Below are 25650 nucleotides of genomic sequence, written 5' to 3' on the forward strand. Positions count from 1 at the left end.
CTTGTTCTTTCTTTAATTATTTTTATTTTATTTCCTTTGTATTGTATTATTTTATTAATCAGATAAGTTTAATCCACGTGCTTATAAACCACGTCATAAATTCAACTGTACCTATTTATAGGTAAACAATTTGTCGCTTACTGTGAGGCTTAGACAATGGTGGTATTAACTTGATCTGCTCATCTTTTACTAACGTACTTTGAAGTCCTTTTGTTGCAAGCATAAAACAGTTAATGATGTCAACAACTTGCTCAATGTTAGAAGAAACAATAATAATGAACATGTGGACAATTTTGATGATGGAAATCTATAAGACGATTCAACCAGTGAAACCCATATCGATGGCAATGAATCAACTCCAAATCGGGTAGAAAGAAATACTCAGCGTGCGATGAGTCCTACCCCTGATGATTTGGATCATGAGCCCGTTTCTGATACTGTAAAAGTTTTGAAAGCATAGCAAAGGGAGATCATGAATCATCTCTTAAGACAAGACTGGATAATGACTGAGAAGCATAGCAAAGGGAGATCATGAATCATCTCTTAAGACAAGACTGGATAATGACTGAGCTCTACCAAGCACTATCAGTGGCTTTAATTAATTCCAATGGTGGAGTTCGAGCTTCTCCTGGCGTGCCTATAAATCAAACAACTCCAAGAACTGGTAACGTCACTTCAAGTGAGGAGTTCAGATCGAACAACAACCAAGCAGGCGGTGCAGGTAGTGGATCTAAAAATAAAAACAACACGAACGATCCTTTCAAGAGTGAGCTCATGAGATGCATGAGAAAAATAAATGCTCGACATGATTAGAATGCCCGGATGGATCAAATCCTCGACATGCTCGACATGAAAAATAAATGCTCGACATGATTTGATTCATGTTCGGATGGATCAAATCCTGGAGCACCTTTGATCTTAAAAGGCCCGGACTCAAAGAAGTATATACAGTTGTCGTTAAAGCCTAGTGCGATTCCAGAGTTAATCCCAAAAAGATTCAAAATGCCGAATATTCTAAATTATGATGGAACATTGGATCCACAGAAAAACATTACAACTTACACTACAACTATGAAGGAAAATGATTTGCGCCACATAAGATCAAATCAGCTTTACAACAACAACAAAATACATAGTATTATCTCACATCGTGGGGTCTGGAGAGAGTAGTGTGTAGACCTTACCCCTATATTTTGAAGGTAAAGAGGCTGTTTTCAATAAACCCTCGGCTCAGAAAAACATAAGCATCACATTACTTAAAATATAGACAATGAGGGACAACACTAAATAGTCATGTAAAAGCAGCATAAAAACAACACTTTAATAAGATGATCAAAATGAAAGAAAATAACGGGTAGTCATAGAAACTTACTACCAACAAAATTCTAGAGTGCGTACTAATACTACTGGTATGAACAATCTACCACCTACCCTACTACCCTAATCCTCGACCTCCACACCTTCCTATCAAGGGTCATGTCCTCGGTCAGCTGAAGTTGCGCCATGTCTTGCCTAATTACCTCTCCCCATTTCTTCTTCGGCCTACCTCTACCTCTCCGTAGGCCCTCCAACGTCAACCTCTTATACCTTCTCACTGGGGCATCTGTACTCCTCCTACTCGCATGTCCAAACTACCTAAGCCTCGCTTCCCGCATATTGTCCTCAATAAGGGACACACCCACCTTGTCGTGAATAACCTCATTCCTAATCCTTTCTAACCTAGTGTTTTCGCACATCCATCTCAACATTCTCATCTCTGCTACCTTCATCTTCTGGACATGGGCGATCTTGACAGACCAACACTCAGCCCCATACAACATAGTCAGTCTGACCACCACTCTGTAGAACTTACCTTCAAGATTTGGTGGCACCTTTTGGTCACACAAAATACCATAAGCGAGTCTCTATTTCATCCATCCTACCCCAATACGATTAGTGATATCTTCATCAATATCCCCGTCTCCATAAATAATAGACCCAAGGTACTTAAAACTTCCTCTCCTAGGGATGACTTGTGAGTCCAACTTCACCTCCCCTTTCCCTCCCTAAGTCTCACCGCTGAATTTATACTCCAAGTATTCTGTCTTGGTCCTACTCAACTTGGAACCTTTAGATTCCAGGGTCTGCCTCCACACCTCTAACCTCGTGTTCATACCGCTTCGCATCTCATCAATCAATACATTATCATCTGCAAATAACATGCACTATGACACATCCCCTTGGATTTGGCGCGTCAGAATATCCTTCGTCAGGGCAAACAAAAAAGGATTGAGTGCTGACCCTCGGTGCAACCCTATCATGACCGAAAAATGGTCCAATTACCCTCCCACCGTCCTCACTCAGGTCTTTGCTCCATCACACATCTCCTTAATCACCCTAATATAGGCAACATGTACACCTCTAGTCTCTAAACATCTCCACAAAACCTCCATCGTGACTTTATCGTACGCGTTTTCTAAGTCGATGAGCACCATATGCAAGTCCCTCTTCCTCTCCCTATACTACTCCATCAAACTCCTAACAAGGTGAATGGACTCTATAGTCGAGCGCCCCGGCATAAACCCGAATTGATTCTTGGAAATAGACACACTCCTCCTCACCCTTAGCTCCACCACCTTCTCCCACACTTTCATAGTATGGCTAAGCAGCTTGATACCCAGATAGTTATTACAATTTTGAATATCACCCTTATTCTTGTATAAAGGAACTATCGTGCTCTATCTCCACTCCTCGGGAATCTTCTTCGTTCTAAAAATGACATTAAATAACTTAGTGAGCCACTCTAAGCCCGCCTTGCCCTCACTCTTCCAAATCTCCACTAGGATTTCATCCGGCTCGGTCGCTTTGCCCCTGCTCATCTTATGCATAGCCCCCTCTACCTCCTCAACACTAATCCGCCTGCAATACCAAAAGTCGCAATGACTCCCGCAATACAATGTTTCCGTCCCCCCCTCCCGTTCAAGAGACTATGGAATTAGGTCTGCCATCTCCGACGGATAAGCCCCTTATCTAATAAAAGACCTTCTTTGTCCTTGATGCACTTCACTGGTCCAAGTCACTGGCCTTCCTTTCTCTCACCTTTCCTAACCTAAACAACCTTTTATCCCTACCTCGGCCCTCGAGTTCTTCATTCAAATGACCAAAAGTGCAGTTTTGGCTGCCGTAGCTACTAATTTTGCCTCCTCCTTAGCTAACTTATATTGCGCCTTATTTACCCTTCTCTCCTCCTCGTCTACATTTTCCACTAGCTTCAGATATGCCGCTTTCTTGGTATCCACTTTTTCTTTCACCTCTCCATTCCACCACCTGTCTCCTCTGTGTCCACCAGAGTAACACTTCGAGATCCCTAATACCTCTCTAGTGGCTTTCCTAATGCACTACACAGTCGTTGTCCACATAGAGCTTGTATCCCCTCTACTCCTCCAAGCCCCCTAGTTATTAACTTAACCTCCAATCCCTGCGCTTTGGCTTCTATCAAGGCTCCCCACTTGATCCTAGGTTGGCTATACACCACCATTTTCCTCCTCTTCCTCGTGATCTCAAGGTCCATGAGCACGCACCTATGAAGGGTCATGAGGTTCTCACTCGGGATGACCTTACAATCTGTGCAAAGTCCTATATCAGACTTCCTATAGAGAAGATAATCAATTTGAGTCACGGACACCGAACTCCAGAAAGTGACCAAGTGCTCTACCTTCTTCGGAAAACTCGAGTTTGCTATCACCAAATCAAACGCTCTAGTACAGTCCAACAGAGAAGTTCCTCCTCCGTTCCTATCTCCAAAACCGAAGCCACCATGCACATCATCATACCCCCAAACGTCGCTCCAATGTGGCTGTTGAAATCTCCTCATATGAAAAGCTTCTCAGTATATGGAATACCATGCGCCATCTCATCTAAATCCTCCCAAAAATGCCTTATGTCTTCCTCGTTCAAGCTTTTTGGGGTGCATACGCACCGAAATAAATCATCCAACAACTATCTTAATAGTCATCAACCTGTCATTTACCCTCCTAACCTTCACCACTAAATTGCAGAGGTCCTCATCAACCAAGATACATACCCCGTTCGTGCCCCCGCCCTCCCAGAATAGCATAGTTTGAACTTGCCCACATCCCGCACCTTATCTCCTACCCATCTAGTCTTCTGTATACAAGTTATATTTATATTTTTTTTCGAGAATCCTCGCTAACTCTATAGACTTTCCAGTCAAAGTTCTTATGTTCCATGACCCCACTCTCAGCCTGGAGGCTCCCTTAGCCCTCTTTCCCCTATTACCCCTCCCCCGTCAGGACACCCCCGAGTACAAGACCTTACCCTACTATCGTTCACCAAAATCACTATAATCTAGGAGACACTACGCAAACACTATCCCGAAACTAAGAGAAAAAATTAAAAGGAATAACCGAAATATAATCTCCAACTAATATTGATAAAAACAACTAGAGGTCACAGATAAAATGGGCAAAACTACTATAATATAGCTTGGGAAGAAAAAATTAAATAAAATACAAGTAGTTGAGACAAAGTGGCTACAATTAGATCACAAAAATACGCTAGAGACAGATTGTAAATAAGCTACCTAAGGAAACAAATATGGCAGGAAAGCCCTAACTAATATCTAAATAAGGGGTCTAATAAAAATGACAGTAAAACAAGTGTCGTTCTACAATTAAAGCAAGACAAAAGACAACTTGTAAATAATATTCTTAAGGAAACAAATATGGCAGGCAAGTCCTAACTAATAGCTAAATAAGGTCTACTAAAAATGGCAGTAAAACAAGTGACGTTATTCAGTTAAAGCAAGACAAGTAAGACAAAATATCGAGATAGTAAAGGCAAGAAAAATAATAATTCAAGAAAGATAGAACCTGGACTGTAATCGAGATGTAGGGCTTTGCTGCAACAGGCTTGCCAAAAAACTGGTTGTATAAGCTTGGACAATGGAGATGTGGGATTTGCTACAATGGACTCACCAGAAACCCTAGGAGCTTTAACTTGGTACCCTAGGGGCTGTATAAGATCGAATCAGTTTTGTTAAAGAAAATTGGCTAAACCCTAACAAAAGGGGCTTTAACTTGGTACTCACTTTTACCTAAGCACTCAATTAATTCTTTTGAAATGCTTACAGATTCTTTCATCAAAGCTCACACTGGAGCAAGGAAAGTTCAAGCTAGGAAAGCAAATATTTTCAAAATTTCTCAATAGGTATCAAAAGGAGAGGATGTTGTTGCTGGCAGTACCGGATAAATAGGAAGCGGGAGCATCTACCAAAGGTCTCAAGTCCTTAAGCTCTGATGTCTCAAGAAAGTTGAAGGAGAGTTTGTTTGAATTCCAAGCAACCACATAGGCTAATGTCCATAACCGATATGAATCTAAAATTTGGATTGATATGATCAGTTGGGTTCTCTGGTGTCTATAAAAGGTAAAAATCATGATCAGAATCTAGAAAGGTTCAAGAGTGACTTCGATGCGGATTGGAGGCCATCCAGGAGTCGTTACCAACCATATGTGTCAAAACAATGGCCAGATACACTGATAGGACATTGGCATAGAGTTAGAGGTTTTCAGTCATTGAAAAGACCCGGACCGGACATGAGGGATGATCATGGGCAAAGTAGTTGAACTTTGCAATATAAAGTGCCACCGGGGTCCGGGGATTCTAGTTGTCCCCGGTTATTAGTTTACAATTTCAATATCAGCTTAGTAAAGTTGGATTCTGCTATGAGGAATATAAAGGAAGCAAGATTTTCAAAACCAATTCAATCGGATACCAATCAGAGAGACCCTAATTTATGATGTCAATTCTATGGAACACATGGTCATAGGACTGGGGACTGCCGTCATCTTAGTGAAAAGTATCAATCTTACTAAAACATAGTCATCTTAGAGAGTTTTTAAGTGATCAAGCAAAGAATAATTACATCAAATGTCGTGATACAATAGAACCAACAAAACCAACAAGGTCTCCCTATCTTACCACAAACATAATTTTTGGAGGGGTTGAAGTGAACGAGGTGAAATTTTCGGCTGCACGCATGGTAAGAGGATACGGGAAGCACCGGAATATGATGAAATCACCTTCACAAAGGAAGATGCTGATGGACTTATTTTATCACAGAATGATGCACTGATAATATCTTTAAATATTTTAGATTTCAAAATTAAGCGTGTGTTAGTTGATCTAGGTAGTTCAGCTATTATTATTTAATTGAGAGTCCGAGAACAAACAAAGATGATCGGTAACATAGTTTAGATGATAAAGCTTTTGGTTGGGTTCAACTTAACAAGTGTGACGATCCGAGGAGAGATTGTATTGCCTACGTACGCCGAATGGATTACGAAATCAATACTATTTGAAGTTGTGGATGGTGATATGAGATATAACGTGATTCTCGGTAGACCATGGATCCACGATATGAAGGCTGGGCCATCAACTTTTCATCAGTTGCTAAAGTTCCCAGCACCAGATAGAATTAAGCAAATTAGTGGTGATCAACCCATTACAAGGGAAATGAATGTAGTTACTTTACCTAGGAGTAAGGTAGATAGAGTGAAGAAATAGCAATTACAGAAATTGGTATCAACTTTTGATCACTAAAATAGTAATGAGGAGAGACACCAGATATTTATCAGCTACCTAGATCTTTCTAGGTACAGAAAGAAACGTATATAATAAAATCAATCGTAGAAGAACGAACAAGTCATTTTGCTCATTGGGTTCTCGGAAAGGAAGGTTTACTTGGGAATTGGGTTAAGCCTCGAACTCAGACATAAAATTATTGAATTTCTTAAGGCTAATGTTGATTGTTTTGTGTGGTCATATTTAGATATGACAGGTATCCCACTTGAAGTTGCAGTTCACAAGCTTAGCTTGGACCCCAATTTTACTCCGATAAAATAGAAAAAATAGCTGATAGCCGAGATCAGAAATAGGTTTGTTAAGAAGGAGGTAACCAGATTGCTTAATATAGGTTCAATACGTAAAGCTGAGTATCCTGATTGGTTAGCTAATATAGTAGTAGTCCAAAAAAAGAATAATAAGTTTAGAATGTATAATGATTCTAAGGATTTGAATAAGGCTTGCCCTAAATATTCTTTTCCATTGCCGAACATCGATCAAATGATTGATGTCACTTCTGGGCATATGTTTATGAGTTTCCTTGATATATATTTCGGGTATAATAAAATTAGGATGCACCCGGAGGGTCAAGAGAAAATATTATTTATTACAAAATTTTGGTACTTACTATTATAATGTGATATCTGTTGGGCTCAAAAATGCAGGAGCCACCTATCAGAGGCTCCATAATAAGATATTTGAGCGTCAAAGTTGATCAAATGATGGAAGTTTGTATTGATGACATGTTGGTTAAGTCTCTTAGTGCAGGGGACCATTTGACTCATCTTCAAGAAACATTTTACATCTCAAGGAAGTTCAAGATGAAACTTAACCCAAAGAAGTGTGCTTTTGGAGTTTGATCATAAAATTTCTCGTCTTCTTGGTTTCGCAAAGAGGAATTGAACTAAATTCTGACAAGATCAAAGTCATAGATGATATTCTCAATCAACTGAAAATGTAATGGAGGTGCAATGTTTGACCGGAAGGTTGGCAGCCCTTCGTAGATTTATATCAAGATCTTCGGATAAGTGCCATCGGCTATTTTTATTACTAAAAAGAAGAACGAATTCTCGTGGACACCGGAATGCCAGCAAGCAATGAAAGATTTGAAAAAAAAATACTTGTACAATCCTCTTTTATTGTCTTGTTAATGGACAACTGTACCAGAGATCTTTTCAGGGTCTGTTGGCTCGATGCTTGGGACCAACGAAAGATGATTATGTGACAAGGGAAGTTCATGAAGGAATTTATGTTACTATTGGTCCTGAATGGAGCAAGAAGCAAAGATATTTGTGCATAAATATGATAAATTCTAATGTTATGCTCAGTTCGTACACCATCCGGCTGAACAATTACATTCAGTTATGTTGGCATGGTCATTTATGAAATAGGGGATTGATATAGTTGGTCATTTGCCTCTGGGACCCGGAGAGGTAAAATTTCTTTTAGCTTTGACTGATTATTATACTAAATATGTTGAAGCATGTGCTTTCAAGAAGGTTGGAGAACGAGAGGTGATAGATTTTATTTGAGATTACATTATTTGTCGATTTGGAGTACCAAAGGAACTTGCTTGTGAAACGGGCCACAATTCATAGGCTCCAAAGTTAAAAAATTCTTAGAGGGATTAAAGATTAAAAGGATAACGCCATCTCCGTATCATCCAAGTGCTAATGGTCAAGTAGAGTCAACAAACAAGGTGATAATTCAAAGCCTCAAAAAGAAATTAGAAGATGCAAAAAGCAGGTGGTCTGAGGAGTTACCAGGAGTATTATGGGCGTATCGAACCACAACAAAATCAAGCACTAGAGAAATAAATTTTTCCCTTGTGTATGGTGCAGAATCTCAGATTCCAGTGGTGATAGGTGAATCAACAATGAGGTTCTCCCGGGCGAACGAGCAAGAAAATGAAGAACTGATGTTGATTAAGTTGGATTTACTTGAGGAATACCAGAATTTGGCTAATGTGAGAATAATGGAATGGAAGCAGATGATGGAAAGATATTATAATCGTAGATCAAATCTTTGTTATTTTAAAGTTGGAGACTTGATCTTACGAAAAGTGACTCATAATACCCGGGAAGTCAATGTCGGAAAGTTGGGACAAAATTGGGAAGTGCCTTACCAGATTTTTGCTATATCCAGTTAAGGTTCATATTAACGTGACTCAATTTAAAAGGTACTATTTTTGAAGATTGCTGATTAAACTGAGAGTACGTGCTGCACTCTTTTTTTTTGGTCCAGTTTTTATCCGAGATGAGTTTTTCTGGTAAGGTTTTTAATGAGGAAGCAACGTAAAGCGTACTCCAAATGGGAATTGCTAATAGAAACAAGAAGTCTAGTGTTCAAATTCTCATACTTTGCATCCAAATACTACGGGAGGAGGGGGAAACTACTCCTATCAGAGCACTAAAAGTGTCAATGCTAGTCTCAAAAGACAAATGAAGAATTCGAAAATGGAGTAATACCGTGGACTGCATAAATCAGGAAACATATCCTGAACTTAAAAGTTCAGTTGTTACGAAAGACCTCGAGTCAGTACCGGGAACAATATATCCAGCTCCGTAGAAATAAGAAGTATAAATTAGCCACATGTATTGGCAGTTTCGTTTACTTAGCAAATGTATAAATTTTCTTACTTATATAAATGTACTTCTAAAAATAGAAGGAATAAATTAAATTCCTTTTGTTTTTATATCTTAAATCTTGTCCAATAGACATGGGTTTTCTTTTATTTGAATGTTGCTTAAACTTTAAATATAAGTACCAGAATGAACAGGAGACGTGCTCTTCAAGAGCACCATAAATATAAGGGCCCTCTCTTATGAAATCTTTCTAGTTAAAGGTTAAAAATCAAAAATATAAATACCTGGTATTAAAGTTAATCGAATGTAAAAATTTCCAGACTTTATCAATGGAAACGCGTAGATCAAAAAGATATTTTTTGCAAACTAAAAAGCTTGAGAGGATAAGTAGGAAAGATATCTTTTATTTCAAAATTTTGTGCCCAAAAGTGAGGTCGGAATAGTAGCAAACATTATAGTTACAAAAGTTGTAAAAAAACTTTGTAAAAACATTAATATGCTTTATTATCAGAGGTTGAAGGATGGAAAGTCTCTTCTACATCTTTTGGAGAAAATGTTATTCTGTATTAGACACAACATCTTTACCTTCACCTTCAAATCCCGAAGACTTAGAGCAAGCGCCCAAAGAGCTTGAAGTAGTGGGTCGAGCAAGAATGTTCTAGAAGGCAGTTGTTTCCAAAGTAAGAGTTTCGAAAATGTAGTCATCTATGTTTGAAATGCCATTTTTGGCATTTTCCAGAGTCTTCCTCCTCATGCTATAAACAACACGAGTTTTCTTAAGCAATAAAGAATCTTCTTTATCTCGAAATCTGGCTTGGAGTTTTTGGATCATCAACTGTAGTGTCTTGTTATCGACCTTTAAAATATTATAGGCCCCAGAAAGGTCAGTGTTGGTCTTGGCATGTTCACAGTTTTGTTCCATGACCGTTTAGAGCCTTTCCTCTATTCTTGCCCTTTTCTCTTCGGCCGCAATAGCTTCCTCGCTCTTGGAATGTAAGTAAGCTTCCAAGTTGCTAATTATTTCCATGAAAGTAGACTCACGCTCTGACGCCGAGTTTACAATTTCCTGCAGCTCTGTCTATTTAATCTTCAACTCAGCAAGCTCAATATGTAGCTTAGTGGCTTCTTGACTATGAGCCATCTTTTCTTGCTCTATTTGTTCTAGCTGGGCTTCCAGTTTCCTCGTTGAGCAAGTTTGGCCTCTAGAACCAGAAGACGCTCAGTAAGTTGATCTCGCTCAGACCGAAACACTTCTTTTTCCATTATTATCTTTTGCAAACCTTCGGAGCCAAGAAGGTTAGCCTATAAGTTTAATATTTGAATTATCAAAGATGATATGAAATAAGTGAAAAGAATAGGAGCAGAAGATGAATGATACCTGAGAGGAGAGATGCATGTTGTTGTTGATTAAATATTCAGCAGAAAGAGCATCCATTATTCTTCAATCTTTATTCGAAGACAGAAGCTTCAAGTAGTTGGCTACCCTAACCGGTTTGGAGAGTAAGTGGCATTCATCTGATACTGTGAGGGTAACACTATATTTACCGTTAGTGTTTTAGATGAAATTCGGAAAGGCATTTGCTATATTTCCCTATTCTGGCTATCGTGAGAACATGCACCTTGCTCTTGTTCGATAGAGACCAGTGGCGAAACAGGAGCTGGTGGTGGAGTAGGAGTTGAGGCTATCCCTAAAGTAGATCCTTTCTGACTATCGGGGAAGATCGGAGCCCGAAAGCGAGAATCAACCATTTCAACCAATTCATATTACAGAAAGAGTCCCTCCACATCCTCCGATGGAGTTATTGGTATTTTTCTTCTTCTTCTTTGAAGAGAAACCATTTCAGTATCGTCCTTGATTTCTTTTTCATTAAATACCACTGTGTACTGTGCTTTCGGGATCTCTTCTGTGACCGCTAGCTTCTCTTTAGCCTCATTCTTAGAGGATTTCTTCCTTTTTGGTTTCTTCTCCTTGCGCTGGGGACTGATCGACGATGCTCATTTACCATAAGCAAGAGCTGCATCATGAGCTCTTTTCCAGTGGAGGACCTCTTGAATCCGTGTTGGGCCAACTTTGGGTCAAGTGAAATCTCGAGAGTCGGGCAAACAAAAGATCCCTTCAGAAGGTCTGAAGTAATAATATTAAAGTTTAGCAATTTATTATGAAGGCATATGTCTAGAAGGGGAAGGGGAAGATTTTTTCACTGTGGTTCTTGCCCGTCCAGTTCTTCTTTATTGAACTTTCCTTCCACAAGCGGAGTTCCGGTGTGAAAGTATTCAAAATATTTTGAACCCATTGGGTAAGAAATAGAAAAAATATTTTCAAAATAGCAAAGAGAGAGATACTTGAGAAAACTTACGAGTATAATTCCAAACTTCGGAGATGGGAGATGTTGATGCCCATAAAATATCTTCGGGAGCAACAACAACAAACCTGTCCATCCACCCACAGTCATTGTCATTATTTATACTAGTGACGATAGTGTTATGACCACGTTTGTTGAGTTTGATCACGCCTCCTCGGAAGATCTTAGGAGCATAGAGATTGATTAGATGTGCAAGAGTGAGGTCTTCCTAAGTCTAGGAATACAGGTACCATAGGCAAGCCACCGTACACCATATTTTCAGTCCTACTTCAGCCAAACAAACTTGGTAGTTCCAGCAAAATTTCAGAATGATTGGGTCTATTTCCTTGCCAAGTCTTAGAGTAAAAGAGTATGTATAAATGAAAATATACCCTGATTTACTGAAAGTAAGCCTCTCCACTTTGCGAGGGGCTAAAACCTCAATGTTCTTCCAATCACAATACTCCTTTACAACAGAAATACTGACCGGACGAATAAATGGAGGATATTCACTAACTTCTTTGTTTCTGTCGTCGTCTGGGTCAGAGGAAACTTTTTGAACCTAAAGATCCTTTTTGAAAGACAATTGAGAAGGGATGATTGTGTTCGTTGTGGGAGGTCCAATGCCAGGCTTCTTGGACTTGTTTTTTTGGGATGGACAACCGCCAATTCAAGTCCCAACGCCGGTGGGTAAAGGTAGATATGAAGTCAAAATAAGGCCGTGTTGTTTATTGGCAGAAGATGGGCTGCCGGGGAAAGAAATAGTAGAAGACATGGTAATTAAGGAGGTGAAATTTGATATTCAAACTTGAAGGTTTTACTGAGAAAAGAGAATTGTAGAGTAGTTCTAAGAAAATTTGATGTATATGTGTGAAAAAAGTGAAAGATGAAATTGGAGGAAAGGGGAAAAATTTATAGGCGGTTCAGTATAAAGCCATCATTATCTAGATAGCTGGCAAAATTGTTCATTGAACCATGGGGTAGCACATGTTTGACTCATTGAATGCAAAGAGACATGCGTCCTATCAAGTGGCAGAAACCGTTCAAGAATTTTTTCCCCCAAGAAAAGGGAAAGTCTTATCTACTTTTCAGTCACGTCAAGTTGAGTCACCAGAAAGTAGGGGGACTATCTGTAGTAGGTAAAAATTACAGTTTACAGTATACACTTCATAAGTGTGCACGTGGCACTGGAGACAGGTTGGAGACGAGTCAGTAGATGATTGGTACCTGATACAGACTTGTGACGGGTATTGTGTAAGTTCCGATGACATCAAAGCCGGGGAAGAAAATTTGAAAGTAATGTACCGGTGAAAGTAGGGAGCGTTAAAGGAGTAGTCGTTACCGAAAATCATAGCATTTATTCTCAAACATTATGCAACCATCAAGAGAGATTTTATTCGTCTTTAAGAAGGCGTGATTTGACGATCTTGTCACCTCGAATTTAAATATAAATAGCAACATTTGTACACATTGAGGGGACACAAAATATTTGTATCACAAAGACTAACATTCTTCTCTCATTGTGAAAAGATCTTTATGCTATTGTTGTTTAGATTTTCCAATTGTTCTTAGTTCCGGTGGGATCAACCTGAAATCCAATCTTGTATTTTAATCAATTATCTTTATTCTATTTTCTTTGTACTATGTTATTTTATTAATCAGATCAATTTAATCTATGTATTTATAAACCAAGTCACAAATTCAACTGTATCTATTTGCGGGTAAATAAATGCGCATGGACAAATATTTGACGAACGGGGAGAACAAGATTATTACATAACTTCATGATATTAATAACTGTCATTAGGTTATCTTAATAGTTTTAGGCTTTAAGTAACAAGATAAAGGAGTAAATTTCACCTACCGCCATTCAACTTTGAGTTTGTAACATAAAAGTCACTTTTTTTAACATAAAAATCATTTAACTTTGAGTTTCAAATACAAAATCACTTTTCTATTTTTTGTCACATAAAAGTTATCCAACTTTGGCCAAGTTAATTAAGAAGTGAATTTCACCTGAATTTTATGTTTTGTACCGAAAATATGACATGACACTCCAAAATAAGTTAGTTATATTCGGGATAATTTCAGAAACCTCCTCCAAATTTCACTAATCTCAGTTGTGGTTTACGATTATTATGTTTACTTTTCTTATTTTTATTACTTTGTAATAATTTTGATAACTCATTAATATTAATGTAAAAATATAATTTAATTATTTTTTCCTTATTATACTCATTTATTTAGAGAATTTTATAAATACCTTTTTGTAATTAGCAGAAGAGCCATTGTTAGACCATCAAGCGATCCGGCGACCGAATTTATGAGCTCAATATGTTTCCATGGCATTGAGTTGTTACAAAGAAATCAAAATATGATGATAAACGTACTTTCATAAATCACAAGGGAGAGTAACGGGGATGTGATGAGCGGTCAATGCTCGCAAATAAAATATGTGAGAAGGGTGTCACAACCCAAAGCCCGCTCTCACTTAAAAGAAAAAGGGAGAGTAACGAAGAGTCATGCCATGTCATATATTTTTTTAAAATTGATTTATTATATATAATATGTTTTATTAAGCTAACTAGCTATTTTGGAGTAATCTGTCGTATTTTTGATATAAAATATAAAAATTCTGGTGATATTTATTTTTTATTTAATTTGGCCAAAATTAGATGATTTTTATGTGACAAAAGATAAAAAAGTAATTTTTATGTTACAAGCTCAATGTTGAATGATTTTTATGTAACAAGCTTTAGTATACGTGCGTTGCACGCGTTTTTACGTTTATTAATAAAAAGTGTATAAAATTTAGAATAAGAATGAATTATGTGTAATAACAATTGACATCGAGATAAATATAATATGTATATAATTAGGAGTAAAGAAAAGGGGTATTATCACTTTTAGCCCGCGCCAGAAATTATTTACATTCGGTAGCCGGAAAAGTGTATAAAATTTGTATAATTTTTATATATAACATACATAATGTGTATATATGTATAAAAAAAAAAATATATTTTTCGGTTATTATTTTGAGAGCGTTTATAAGTGTCATTTTTCCTAAGAAAAATTTCTCTATTTGTTTTTATTAAGATACTAAAATTGTACACAATTAAGATATTAATTCATTTAAAAGTTTGAAAATCAATTGAAATATCCAACATATAAAATATTAATGGCAATTATCATTATATCTAACATGGAATGTAGATTTGTGTTGATATATTTACTTCTCATAATTGTATAAATATTTACCACTAACAAATGTATTCTAATATAATTTAAATGATTAATTATATTTAAGCAAAAAAGTAAAAGTAGACAAACCTAACGTGCACTTTGTGCATATGGAGAAGTTTACCATAAATTGATATAATGTCATTATTCTTTTATTAATTAAAAAGATCATAAAATTTAGGAAATGTTAAGGACTTCTTACCTAACTCAAATAAGTTTTGATTTAGTAAAAAAAATTGGCTTGATTAAATGTCCTAAATATTAGGAAAGCAATTTAAATTATAATTTTATCCAATGTAAAACTGATTTTTAAAGGGTAAAAAAAGGCGAAGGACATTTTCCTACGGGCCTTCGTGCTTTAATATAGTATAGATAAAATAGACAAAAAAACGACTTTATTGTTATAAACTCAAAATTGAATAACCGCCGATAAAATTTACTCCAAAATAAAGCAATATGATTAATAATATGGTGTTCACAATTCTTAACATAAAATAGATTCTACCTACAAATATTCTAATTTTAACGACCCTAGTCTTATCTTCTCAAAACAGTGGACATATTGCTATTGGGTTTAAGTTTGATTAGCTTTAAAATAAAGAGTGAATGGGAAATGGAGGGAAAATGAAATATTTAAATTTCCTTCCTTGTCAAAGGGATATTGTCCTATATTGAAGGAAGAAAAGACTTTTGATGGGTATATAAGCAATTATTTTTTTTTATTCAAGCTCTTAAAGAGTTAAGAAGAAGGCAAGCCTCGCACCATCATCGTCGTCGTTCGCTCGGTTTCGTCTTTAGACTCGGACTCGGATTCAGATTCAGATTCAGATTAAGATCCGGTCAACGATTAATTGATTAATCTTTTTGGACAAAATTTCTTTAATTTTTTCCCGAATTTATATTTAAATTTACCTCCCATTTTTAAGTGACTGTTATGAAGAGTTTTATGAACTTCAAGACTTCTTCTTCTTTTGCACAAATCTATTTCGGTGTGATTTACTACCATTGAGTGGTTCGAGGTGTTGGAATATTATCCTCTCAGGATAGAATGATTTAACTCATCGGTATATTGGTACCAAAAACCACGGTGTTAGCGAACCACTCAACGGTAGTAAATCACACTAAAATAGATTTGTGCAAAAGAAGAAGAAGTCTTGAAGTTCAATATGAGACTTTTCAATTCGAATCTAAGTTTAATCGTACCCTAATACGAATATTAGATACCGAATAAAAAATAAAAAAGAAAAACAATCATCTGCCCGGTAGCATATGATTGATAAAACTACTTGGTTTTTCTATGAAAGTTGAATTTTTTATTGTGTAACGACCTGTAACAACCTGGCCGGTCGTTTTGAGTATTTTAGAATATATCCCCTATTTATTGCCTCCTCTATATTGTATTGTGGTTATGGGACTTACCAGAGTATTTGGTTTTGGTTACGGGTGAGTTTCAGAGTGAACAAATAGTCCCTGACTTAGAGGCTTAAGTTAAAAGAGTTGACCATAGTTTGACTTTTGTGTAGACGACTCCGAAAAGGAGTTTTGACGGTTCCAATAGCTCAGTATGGTAATTTTGGACTTAGGAGTGTGTATGGATGTTGATCTGGAGGTCCGTAGGCTGTTGCATCTTGAATTGGCGTAAGTTAGAAAGTTGAAGTTTTGGAAGGTTGAGAAGTTTGATCAGGAGTTGACTTTATTGATATCGAGATTGGATTCAGATTTTGGAAGTTGGAATAGGTCGGCCATGTCATTTATGACTTGTGTTCAAAATGTGAGGTCAATCGGAGTTGTTTTGGTATGATTCCACGTTAGTTTTGGATGTCAGATATTCATAGTGTCAATAAGCTTGAATTGGGTTGTGATTCATAGAATCTATGTTGTTTGATATGATTTTTGGTCTCGAGTAGGTCCGTTATGTATTTTGGAACTTGTTGGTATATTCGGACGGGATCCCGGGGGCCCTAGGTGTGATTCAGCTTGAATCCGGAACCAAATTAGACTTAATCATTTTTGCTAAAGCTCTAACCTTTCTGGTGTCATCGCACCTGCGGTGGAATTGGCCGCAGGTGCGGACTCGATGGTGCGAGTGAAGAAGCACAGAAGCAGAAAAGGGCATCCCAGGCGTAGGTTCGCATGTGCGGAGCCTTGACGCAGATGCGCATCCGCAGACGCGATTGTTTCTTCCACAGAAGCGGACATTGAGGAGCTTGGGAGGGACCGCAGGTGCGGTGGATTTCTCCGCAGAACCGGGCTCGTAGGTACGAGCTGGTGGTCCGCAAAAGCGGAATCTCAAGGCATTAGTTAGAACCGCACATACGATGGATTTTTTGCAGGTGCGACAGTGAGCCCGCATATGCGAAATCGCTGGGGCAGAAAATGGCTTAGGTCGAGGGTTTCATCTCATTTTTATTTTTAGACCTAGAGAGCTCGATTTGTGGCAAGTTTTCTAGGGAGTTTCAAGAAAATCATCGGGGTAAATGATTCTAATCCGGATTCGACTATATTACATGAATCTATTATTGTTTTTATCATTTAATTAGTGATTTGAGTTGGAAATTTTGGGAAAAAATTGTGAAAACGTCTTAGACTAAATTTTGGAGATTTGAAAGGCGATTTGAGGCCAGATTTGAGTAATTCTTGTATGGTTGGACTCGTTATCTAATGGGTGTTCGGATTTTAAAATTTTGGTCTGATTCCAAGACGCGAGTCTGGGATTGACTTTTTGAGTTGACTTTTTATTTCTCATTAAAGATTGCACCTTTATTGTACGGAATAGCTTCCTATAGTTTATATTTATGGTACGAAGTTATTTTAGCTAGATTTGAGCCGTTCGGAATTGGATTATCGAGGAAAAGGCTTACTAGTGGATTGAGTTATTGTGTTTTGAGATAAGTGTCTTGCCTAACTTTGTGTGGGGGAATTGTCGCTTAGGATTGGTATTACTTGTGTTAATTGTGATATGTGAAAGCCGTGTACGCAAGGTGACGAGTGCGTACACGGGTTGAATGTGGTAATTGACCGGTTCTAGCTATGTAGATTCCTTTCATGCCTTTAATTGAGTTACCATAATATGTTATATCTATCATCATTGGTCTATCTTCACATGCTTTACTTGTCTTTCCTCTTACTTGTTAATTGCCTTTACATGCCTAGTTGAAATTATTGTTTTCTCTATTCCTTATTTATTATTTAACCATTGAGTTCCTTACTTGAAATCGTTATTTCTTAGAATATCTTATTGTTGAAATTGGTATTGAGTTATAAATGTCACGACCCAAAACCCACTATAAGCCGTGATGGTGCCTAACGTCGCTGTTAGGCAAGCCAACGATGAACTATCACATTAATTGTTCATTTTATTACTTTTGAAATCATAAATTTTATTAAGGAAGAAAATTCACACTTTTAAATTCACGGGAACATATATAAGTAGTAGTTTATAAAAGAAATGAAATGCGATAATAATATATAAGTCCGTAAGCAACAACTAGCATATCCCAAAATCCGCTGTCATAAGTGTATGAGCATTTACTAAGGAATACAATAATAATATAACATCTGTCCGGAATGTAAACAAGACAAGATAAAGAAAATAGTACGATGAAGATTCTGTGGGCTGCGATGCGTAGCATGGAATGCAGCTCACCATAAAGTCTCCTCAGCAGTTGCGCCTACGCGCCAAGATGACCACCAAATGAACCTATCGGATCCTGCACATTTAGTGCAGAAGTACAATATGAGTACGTTAATCAACGCATACCCAGTAAGTATCTAGCCTAAACCCGGAGAAGTAGTGATGAGGGGTCGACATCGACACTTACTAGAGGTCCAATAGAGTAATATGATGAATTATAAGCAAATATGAAGCACAACAATAATAATGGGGTAAAGCTGTAAGTTACATAATCTTCCAAAAATTATAGATTTCTCAGTCTCGTATTCTATCTCAACAACTCGGATGTATCAAGTGCCAATATCAAACAGATAAGGAAATACCATATAAATGTCGGGCATCAATGAAAGGATAATCTCGTAAATATTCAGACTGCTAGCGATATAACGCACGATTATGCCGAGGTGGTACAGTCCGATCCAGAATAATGTGTACATTGCCGAGAGTCGACCGACATGAACCATAGATGCAATTTTTTTATACTGCCGAGGCGTTCGTCCCGCTCCACAACAAAGGAAGGAACTTATCGAATTTTGAGACACGGGCTTACAATACAGTACATGAGCATAATGTGAATATAAACTTTACCGTTTCTCAGTTAACTTGCCAACAACTCAAGGTGATAAGGCTCGGCCTAATATATATATATATATATATATATATATATATATATATATATATATATATATATATATATATATATATATATGTATTTCTAAATCAATTTTAATTATAATTTCAACTAATTAAGCCAGCAGAATGAGTTCAATTAATTCAAATATTACATAATAAAGTATACCCAGATATAAACATGCTTTAGCTACATACGGACTCTCGTCACCTCGTGCGTACGTAGAACCCACAACTAGTAGAACATAAAAATTACATCACCTAGGGGTAGTTTTCCCCTCACAAGGTTAGACAAGAGACTTACCTCGCTCCTAAGTTCCATAACCGACTCCAATGCCTCTCTAACTCTTCAATTTAAAGTCAAACGATCCGAAACTAGTTAAACAATGTGCAAACCAGTAAAAATACACTCTAATACTCATAATTAATCAATTTATAATAATTTCCAACTTCGCTTGAAAAGTCAACAAAGTTAATCCTCAGACCCACGTGCCCGGATTTCGAAAGTTTTTCGAAGATAAACATTACCCGTAGTATTACGAACTCAAACATATAAATTATTCCTAATTACTCTTCCAAAATCGTGGTAAAAATCCAAAAATTATCAATTCTAGGTTTTTCTTCAAAATCCCGCAGTTTTTCCTCAAATCTCCATGTTAAATCCTTGAAATCAACTTACAATACGTGGTAAGTACCTTGCAGTTGATGATGAGAATCCCCTCTTGAAGAGCTCCAAAAATCTCCCAAACCAAATGAAAATGTGGAAGAAATGGGCTATGTGTCGGATTAAAAGCACCCTACTGCCCAGTGATTTTCGCATTTGCGGTCAACTACCCGCTGCAGAAAATCCATCGCAGGTGCGGCTCGAGCTCCAGCTCCAGCCAGAAGCCTTCGCTTCTGCGCCCCAAATAGCGCACCCGTGCTTCTGCTTCTGTGGACAACAAACACTTCTACGCTCACGCACCTGTGTGACCAAGTCCGCTTCTGCGGCCCCAGGCCTCTTGGCCAAATTTTGCTTCTACGATCTCTTCTCCGTATCTGCGACTTTGCAGGTGCGGAATTCTCCTCACACCTGCGCTCCTTGACCTCCTCCACAAAATTCGCACATGCGTGACCGCACCTGCGGCCATTCTTTCCGCAGGTGCGATGACACCAGACTTCAGCAGCAACACCTTGTCCTAAATTCCAAGTTTTAATTCATTTCGACCTCGAGGCCCCCGGGACCCCATCCAACTGTACCAACACATCCCAAAATACAATACGGACTTGCTCGAGGCCTCAAATCACACCAAACAACATCCAAATTACGAATCGAAGATCGAAACCTTCTTTAAAATTTCAAACTTCCAAACTTCGACGAATGCGTCTGAATTTTACTTAAACATTCCGGAATGATGCCAAACTTTACGCACAAGTCACAAATCACGATACGAACCTATTCCAAGGCTTTGAACCCCAAACGGACATCGATAACACCAAAGTCCACTTCAAACCAAACTTAAGGAATTTTTAAACTTTCAAAATGCCAACTTTCCATAAAAAGCGCTGAAATGCGCCCTGACCACCCTATACTCAACCCGAACACATGCCGAAGTCCGAAATCATCATACAAATCTATTGGAACCGTCAAATCCAGATTCCGAGATCGTTTACTTAAAAGTCTACCTTAGTCAACTCTTCCAACTTAAAGCTTCAGAATTTAAAATTTTCCATCTGAATCAACCCCAAACTTCCTGAAATTCTATTCCGACTACCTGTACAAGTCATCACACATGAAGTGAAGCTACCCAAGGCATCGAACCACCGAACGACGTGCTAGGGATCAAAATGATCGGTCGGGTCATTACATTCTACCCCACTTAAACATAAGTTCATCCTCGAACGTGCCAAGAACGTGCCAAAATCATTGTTTTACACCTCGTGCACCTACTCGTGCCACCACAACCCATGTGAGCACATTAGCTTGAGCCAGACTGAAAATCCTCCCTATAACCTTAGCTAACAAGCCTTAGAACCAAATTCCAACATCTGGAATTCTCCACGAGACCCAATTCTGACATACGAACACCACATCAATCACTACACAATGTACCAAAATATGATCATGCACCTATACTGAAATCACAACATGCACCACATAAGTCGTTTGCCCATAATAACATCCTCCAACCACAATAGTTGAACTTTCACGAATTCGATGCCCATAATACACTACATAACACATATAAGCCCTGTTCCAACTCTCGTAATAGTGCCATGACAAAAGAGATGTGTAGATTCTCATAACCACCTACCAAATCAATAAATCATGGGGTCTCTCCACCCGACAAGAACCATTACCTTATTTTGAGCTGAATAACAATAATTTCTCTTTAATATACCCTACATAAATCAATCGCACTGATCTCAGATCTAATAACCTAGTCTCACCCAGTACAAGCTGCTCGGGCAATAGCCACCTCAAACACCGTCTAACATCTTGGCATCAAAGCGCCAACAAGTCACAACTCGAATATGACCTATAGGGAAGAACAAACTCTGGCAAAGATCCATCTAGCTCGCGTAAAGAATAAAATAGTTGAACCGATGCAATGAACCTACCACAGAGGTGAGAAATAAGGCACACAAAATAAGTACAAGGAACCATACTTAACATCTCACTGTTGCGGCGTGCAACCCAATCCAACTATGACGCTGTTGCGGCGTGAAACCTGATCCGAATAAAATCGTTGCAGCGCGCAACCCGATCCACACAACATACCCGTGGCGACATGCCACCCGATCCAAATAATGTACCCGTGGCGGTGTGCCACCCGATCCACACAACAATCAATAAGGAAACACCCATCAAGTCGTAATACTTATGCTTACGAAATGCCTGAATATTGACCATAAGCATGCCAAGTGCTTAATATAACTCTGGGGAGACGGATGGCACCATACGCTACAAAAACCCAAGCACGACTAAGGTACAATAAATAACCTGCATCTCGAGAGCCATCTTGCTCATATAACACCACAAGCTACACGGGATCACAACACATGTGCGAATAATCAAGCCATCTCATAACCCATCTAGCACAATAGAGTATTACATGGAATAGATGATGACATGAATAACATCCAACGCTCGAAGACTCCTCCGTAAATAGTGCTATGACGAATGATCACATCTGACCTGACGTAGAGCACACATTCACATTAGACCCACCAACGGAACTTGAGCTAATTGTGATCATACCTTATTGGGCCAACAACCTTTCAAGGATCCACAATGGCTCTATTCATGACTCACACGAGCATCCATCCAATCCGGAACAAACTCCCACAGTCCACAACCAACTGAATAGGGCGCCTTTCAAGCATAAACTCTCACATTAGCGCTAGTACCAGAATCTCCATACTTGGTTTTAATCTACAACAATCAAGTGACTAACATGTCACACTTATACAATTTCTCGTGGGACATGCTTCCACGACCTTTCGCACCAGGTAGCAAAGTCTGCATCCCCATATCACCAACCGTACTAATTCTGTAAAGCAAATCAAGAATTCGCAAATCAATACACAATGCCTCTTACACAAGACACCATCCTCAGGTGACACTAAGATAATTTCAGCTTACTCTGAACATCTGAATTCTTTCCCCTGCTCCTCTGAGCTCGAGACATTCTCATCAAAACTGAACCGTAACCTTGATCCTCATTCTCCAATTTCCATATCGCTCACTACACCTATCCTGCCGCTATGCGAGAGTACAAGAATTTCATCATAACCCTTGATTTATAAGTAGAATAAACACTTCATTGGCTAGAAATCCTTTACTTAACCCATTCCAGAAGGACAATTGCAACATGCAGCCAAATTCCCAAGACCGTAGAAATTGTAACCTCAAGTCGAAAGATAGAACCACTGTTGAATGTCATCCACTCTGACCTGGTCCCGAATGTAATCAAACTCCAATGCTCCATTAGCATATGAACACTCCCAAAGAAGTAACCAGATGAATTCTTTTTCTTGTACATCACATCCACAAGAAGCATAAACTTCGAGTCTTTCCAAAACTTGTACATGAATCGATAACGCGAAATATAGCCCCCATTCATCAAGTTCTTTGCTCGAATTACCCCTGATGTTTTCTTTTCTTAGTCATAATTAATCCACCAATGCATCAATAACCAGAAACCGCACAAGCAGACAACCACATGACCCAATCGTAGACTGTGGACTCCCCCAAATAAGGACATAAGCTTCAATAGAATCAAATCGCACGAGGAGGAATTAAGAAGGGAAATGCTCCTAACAACCCTGTATCCTCCTAAAGATAAGTACAGACGTCTCCGTACTGATCCACAAGAATCTACTAGACTCGTGATACCCAAGTGAACCTAGAGCTCGGATACCAAGCTGTGAAACCCAAAACCCACTACAGGCCGTGATGGCGCCCAACGTCACCGTTAGGAAAGCCAACGGTGAACTATCACATTAATTATTCATTTTATTACTGTCGAAATTATAAATTTTATTAAGGAAGGAAATTCACACTTTTAAATCCACGGGAACGTACATAAGTAGTAGTTTATAAAAGAAATGAAAGACGATAATAATATATAAGTCCGTAAGCAACAACTAGCATATCCCAAAACCCGGTGTCACAAGCACATGAGCATTTATTAAGGAATACAATAATAATACAACATCTGTCCTGAATGTAAATAAGACAGGATAAAGTAAATCGTACAATGAAGACTCTATGGGCTGCGATGTGTAGCCTGGAATGCAGCTCACCATAAAGTCTCCTCAGCAGCTGCGCCTACGTGCCAAGATGACCACCAAATGAACCTGTCGGATCCTGCACATTTAGTGCAGAAGTGCAGCATGAATACGTAAATCAATGCATACCCAGTAAATATCTAGCCTAAGCCGGAGAAGTATTGACGAGGGGTCGGCATCGACACTTACTAGTGGTCCAATAAAGCAATATGATGAATCATAAGCAAATATGAAGCACAACAATAATAATGGGGTAAAGGTGTAAGTTACATAATCTTCCAAAAATTTCATTTAAAGATATAGATTTCTCAGTCTCGTATTCTATTTCAATAGCTCAGACGTATCAAGTGCCAGTATCAAACGGATAAGGAAATACCATATAAATATCGGGCATTAGTAGAAGGATAATTTCGTGAATAGTCGGACTGCTAGCGATATCACGCACGATTATGCCGAGGTCGTGCGACCCGATCCAGAATAATGTGTACACTACCGAGGGTCGACCGACACGAACTATAGATGCATCTGTTATCCTGCCGAGACGTTCAGCCCACTCCACAAGAAAGGAATGAACTTATCGAATTTCAAGACACATGCTTACAATACAGTACATGAGCATAAAGTGAATTTAGCCTTTACCGTTTCTCAGTTAACTTGCCAACAACTCAAGCAGATAAGGCTCGGCCTAATATATATGTATATTAATTTCTAAATCTATTTCAATTATAATTTTAATTAATTAAGCCAGCAGAATGAGTTCAAATATTTCAAATATTACATAATAAAGTCCTAAGTCTAGTCGGACATAAACATGCTTTAGGTACATACCAACTCTCGTCACCTCGTGAGTACGTAGCACCCACAACTAGTAGCACATAACAATTACATCACCTACGGGGTAGTTTCCACCTCACAAGGTTAGACAGGATACTTACCTCTCTCCGAAGTTCCATTACCGACTCCAATGCCTCTCTAACTCTTCAATTCAAAGCCAAACGATCCGAAACTAGTCAAACAATATGCAAACTAGTAAAACTACACTCTAATACTCATAATTAATCAATTTATAATAATTCCCAATTTCGTTTGAAAAGTCAACAAAGTCAACCCTCGGGTCCACGTGCCTGGATTCCAAAACCTTTTCGAAGATAAACATTATCCACAATATTACGAACTCAAATATATAATTTATTCCTAATTCCTTTTCCAAAATGGTTGTAAAAATCAAGAAATTATCAATACTAGTTTTTTCTTCAAAATCCGGCGGTTTTTCCACAAATCTCCATGTTAAATCCTTATGAAATCCTTGAAATCAACTTACAATACATGGGAAGTACTTACCTTGAAGTTGATGATGAGAATCCCCTCTTGAAGAGCTCCAAATATTACCCAAACCAAATGAAAATGTGGGAGAAATGGGCTAAGTCTCGAATTAAAAGCACCTCACTGCCCAGCGATTTTCGCATATGCGGTCAACTAGCCGCTTGTGCGGCTCCACATCTGCAGAAAATCCATCACAGGTGCGGCTCCAGCTCAAGCCAGCAGCCTTCGCTTCTGCGCCCCAAATAGCGCATCTGCGCTTCCGCTTCTGTGGACAACAAGTGCTTCTGTGCTCATGCACCTGCGTGACCAAGTCTGCTTCTGCGGTCCCAGGCCTTTTGGGCAAATTCCTCTTCTGCGATCTCTTCTACGCATCTGCGACTTCGCACGTGTGGAATTTTCCTCACACCTACACTTCCAGACCTCCTCCATGAAAATTGCACCTGCGATGGCCCCTACGCACCT

General features: G+C 38.4%; 1 protein-coding gene across 1 annotated transcript; it reads right to left on the reverse strand.

Moving 5' to 3' along the window:
* Positions 1-3131: 3131 nt before the first annotated feature.
* LOC104087592 (uncharacterized) lies at positions 3132-3853 on the reverse strand. The gene is made up of 2 exons (XM_009592108.1): positions 3449-3853; positions 3132-3377 (listed from the first exon to the last, which is right to left on the reverse strand). The coding sequence occupies exons 1-2, from the start codon at positions 3851-3853 to the stop codon at positions 3132-3134; spliced, it is 651 nt and encodes a 216-aa protein (XP_009590403.1).
* Positions 3854-25650: the final 21797 nt, after the last annotated feature.

Source organism: Nicotiana tomentosiformis, chromosome 2 (genome assembly GCF_000390325.3).
Source record: "Nicotiana tomentosiformis chromosome 2, ASM39032v3, whole genome shotgun sequence".
NCBI classification, from domain to species: domain Eukaryota; kingdom Viridiplantae; phylum Streptophyta; class Magnoliopsida; order Solanales; family Solanaceae; genus Nicotiana; species Nicotiana tomentosiformis.

Coding starts and splice junctions, on each gene's coding strand:
- LOC104087592 (XM_009592108.1), bottom strand. CDS start 3,853: ATGAGGAGATTTCAACAGCCACATTGGAGCGACGTTTGGGGGTATGAT. Junction 3,378..3,448: donor CCAAAGCGCAGGGATTGGAG/GTTAAGTTAATA, acceptor ACGACTGTGTAG/TGCATTAGGAAAGCCACTAG.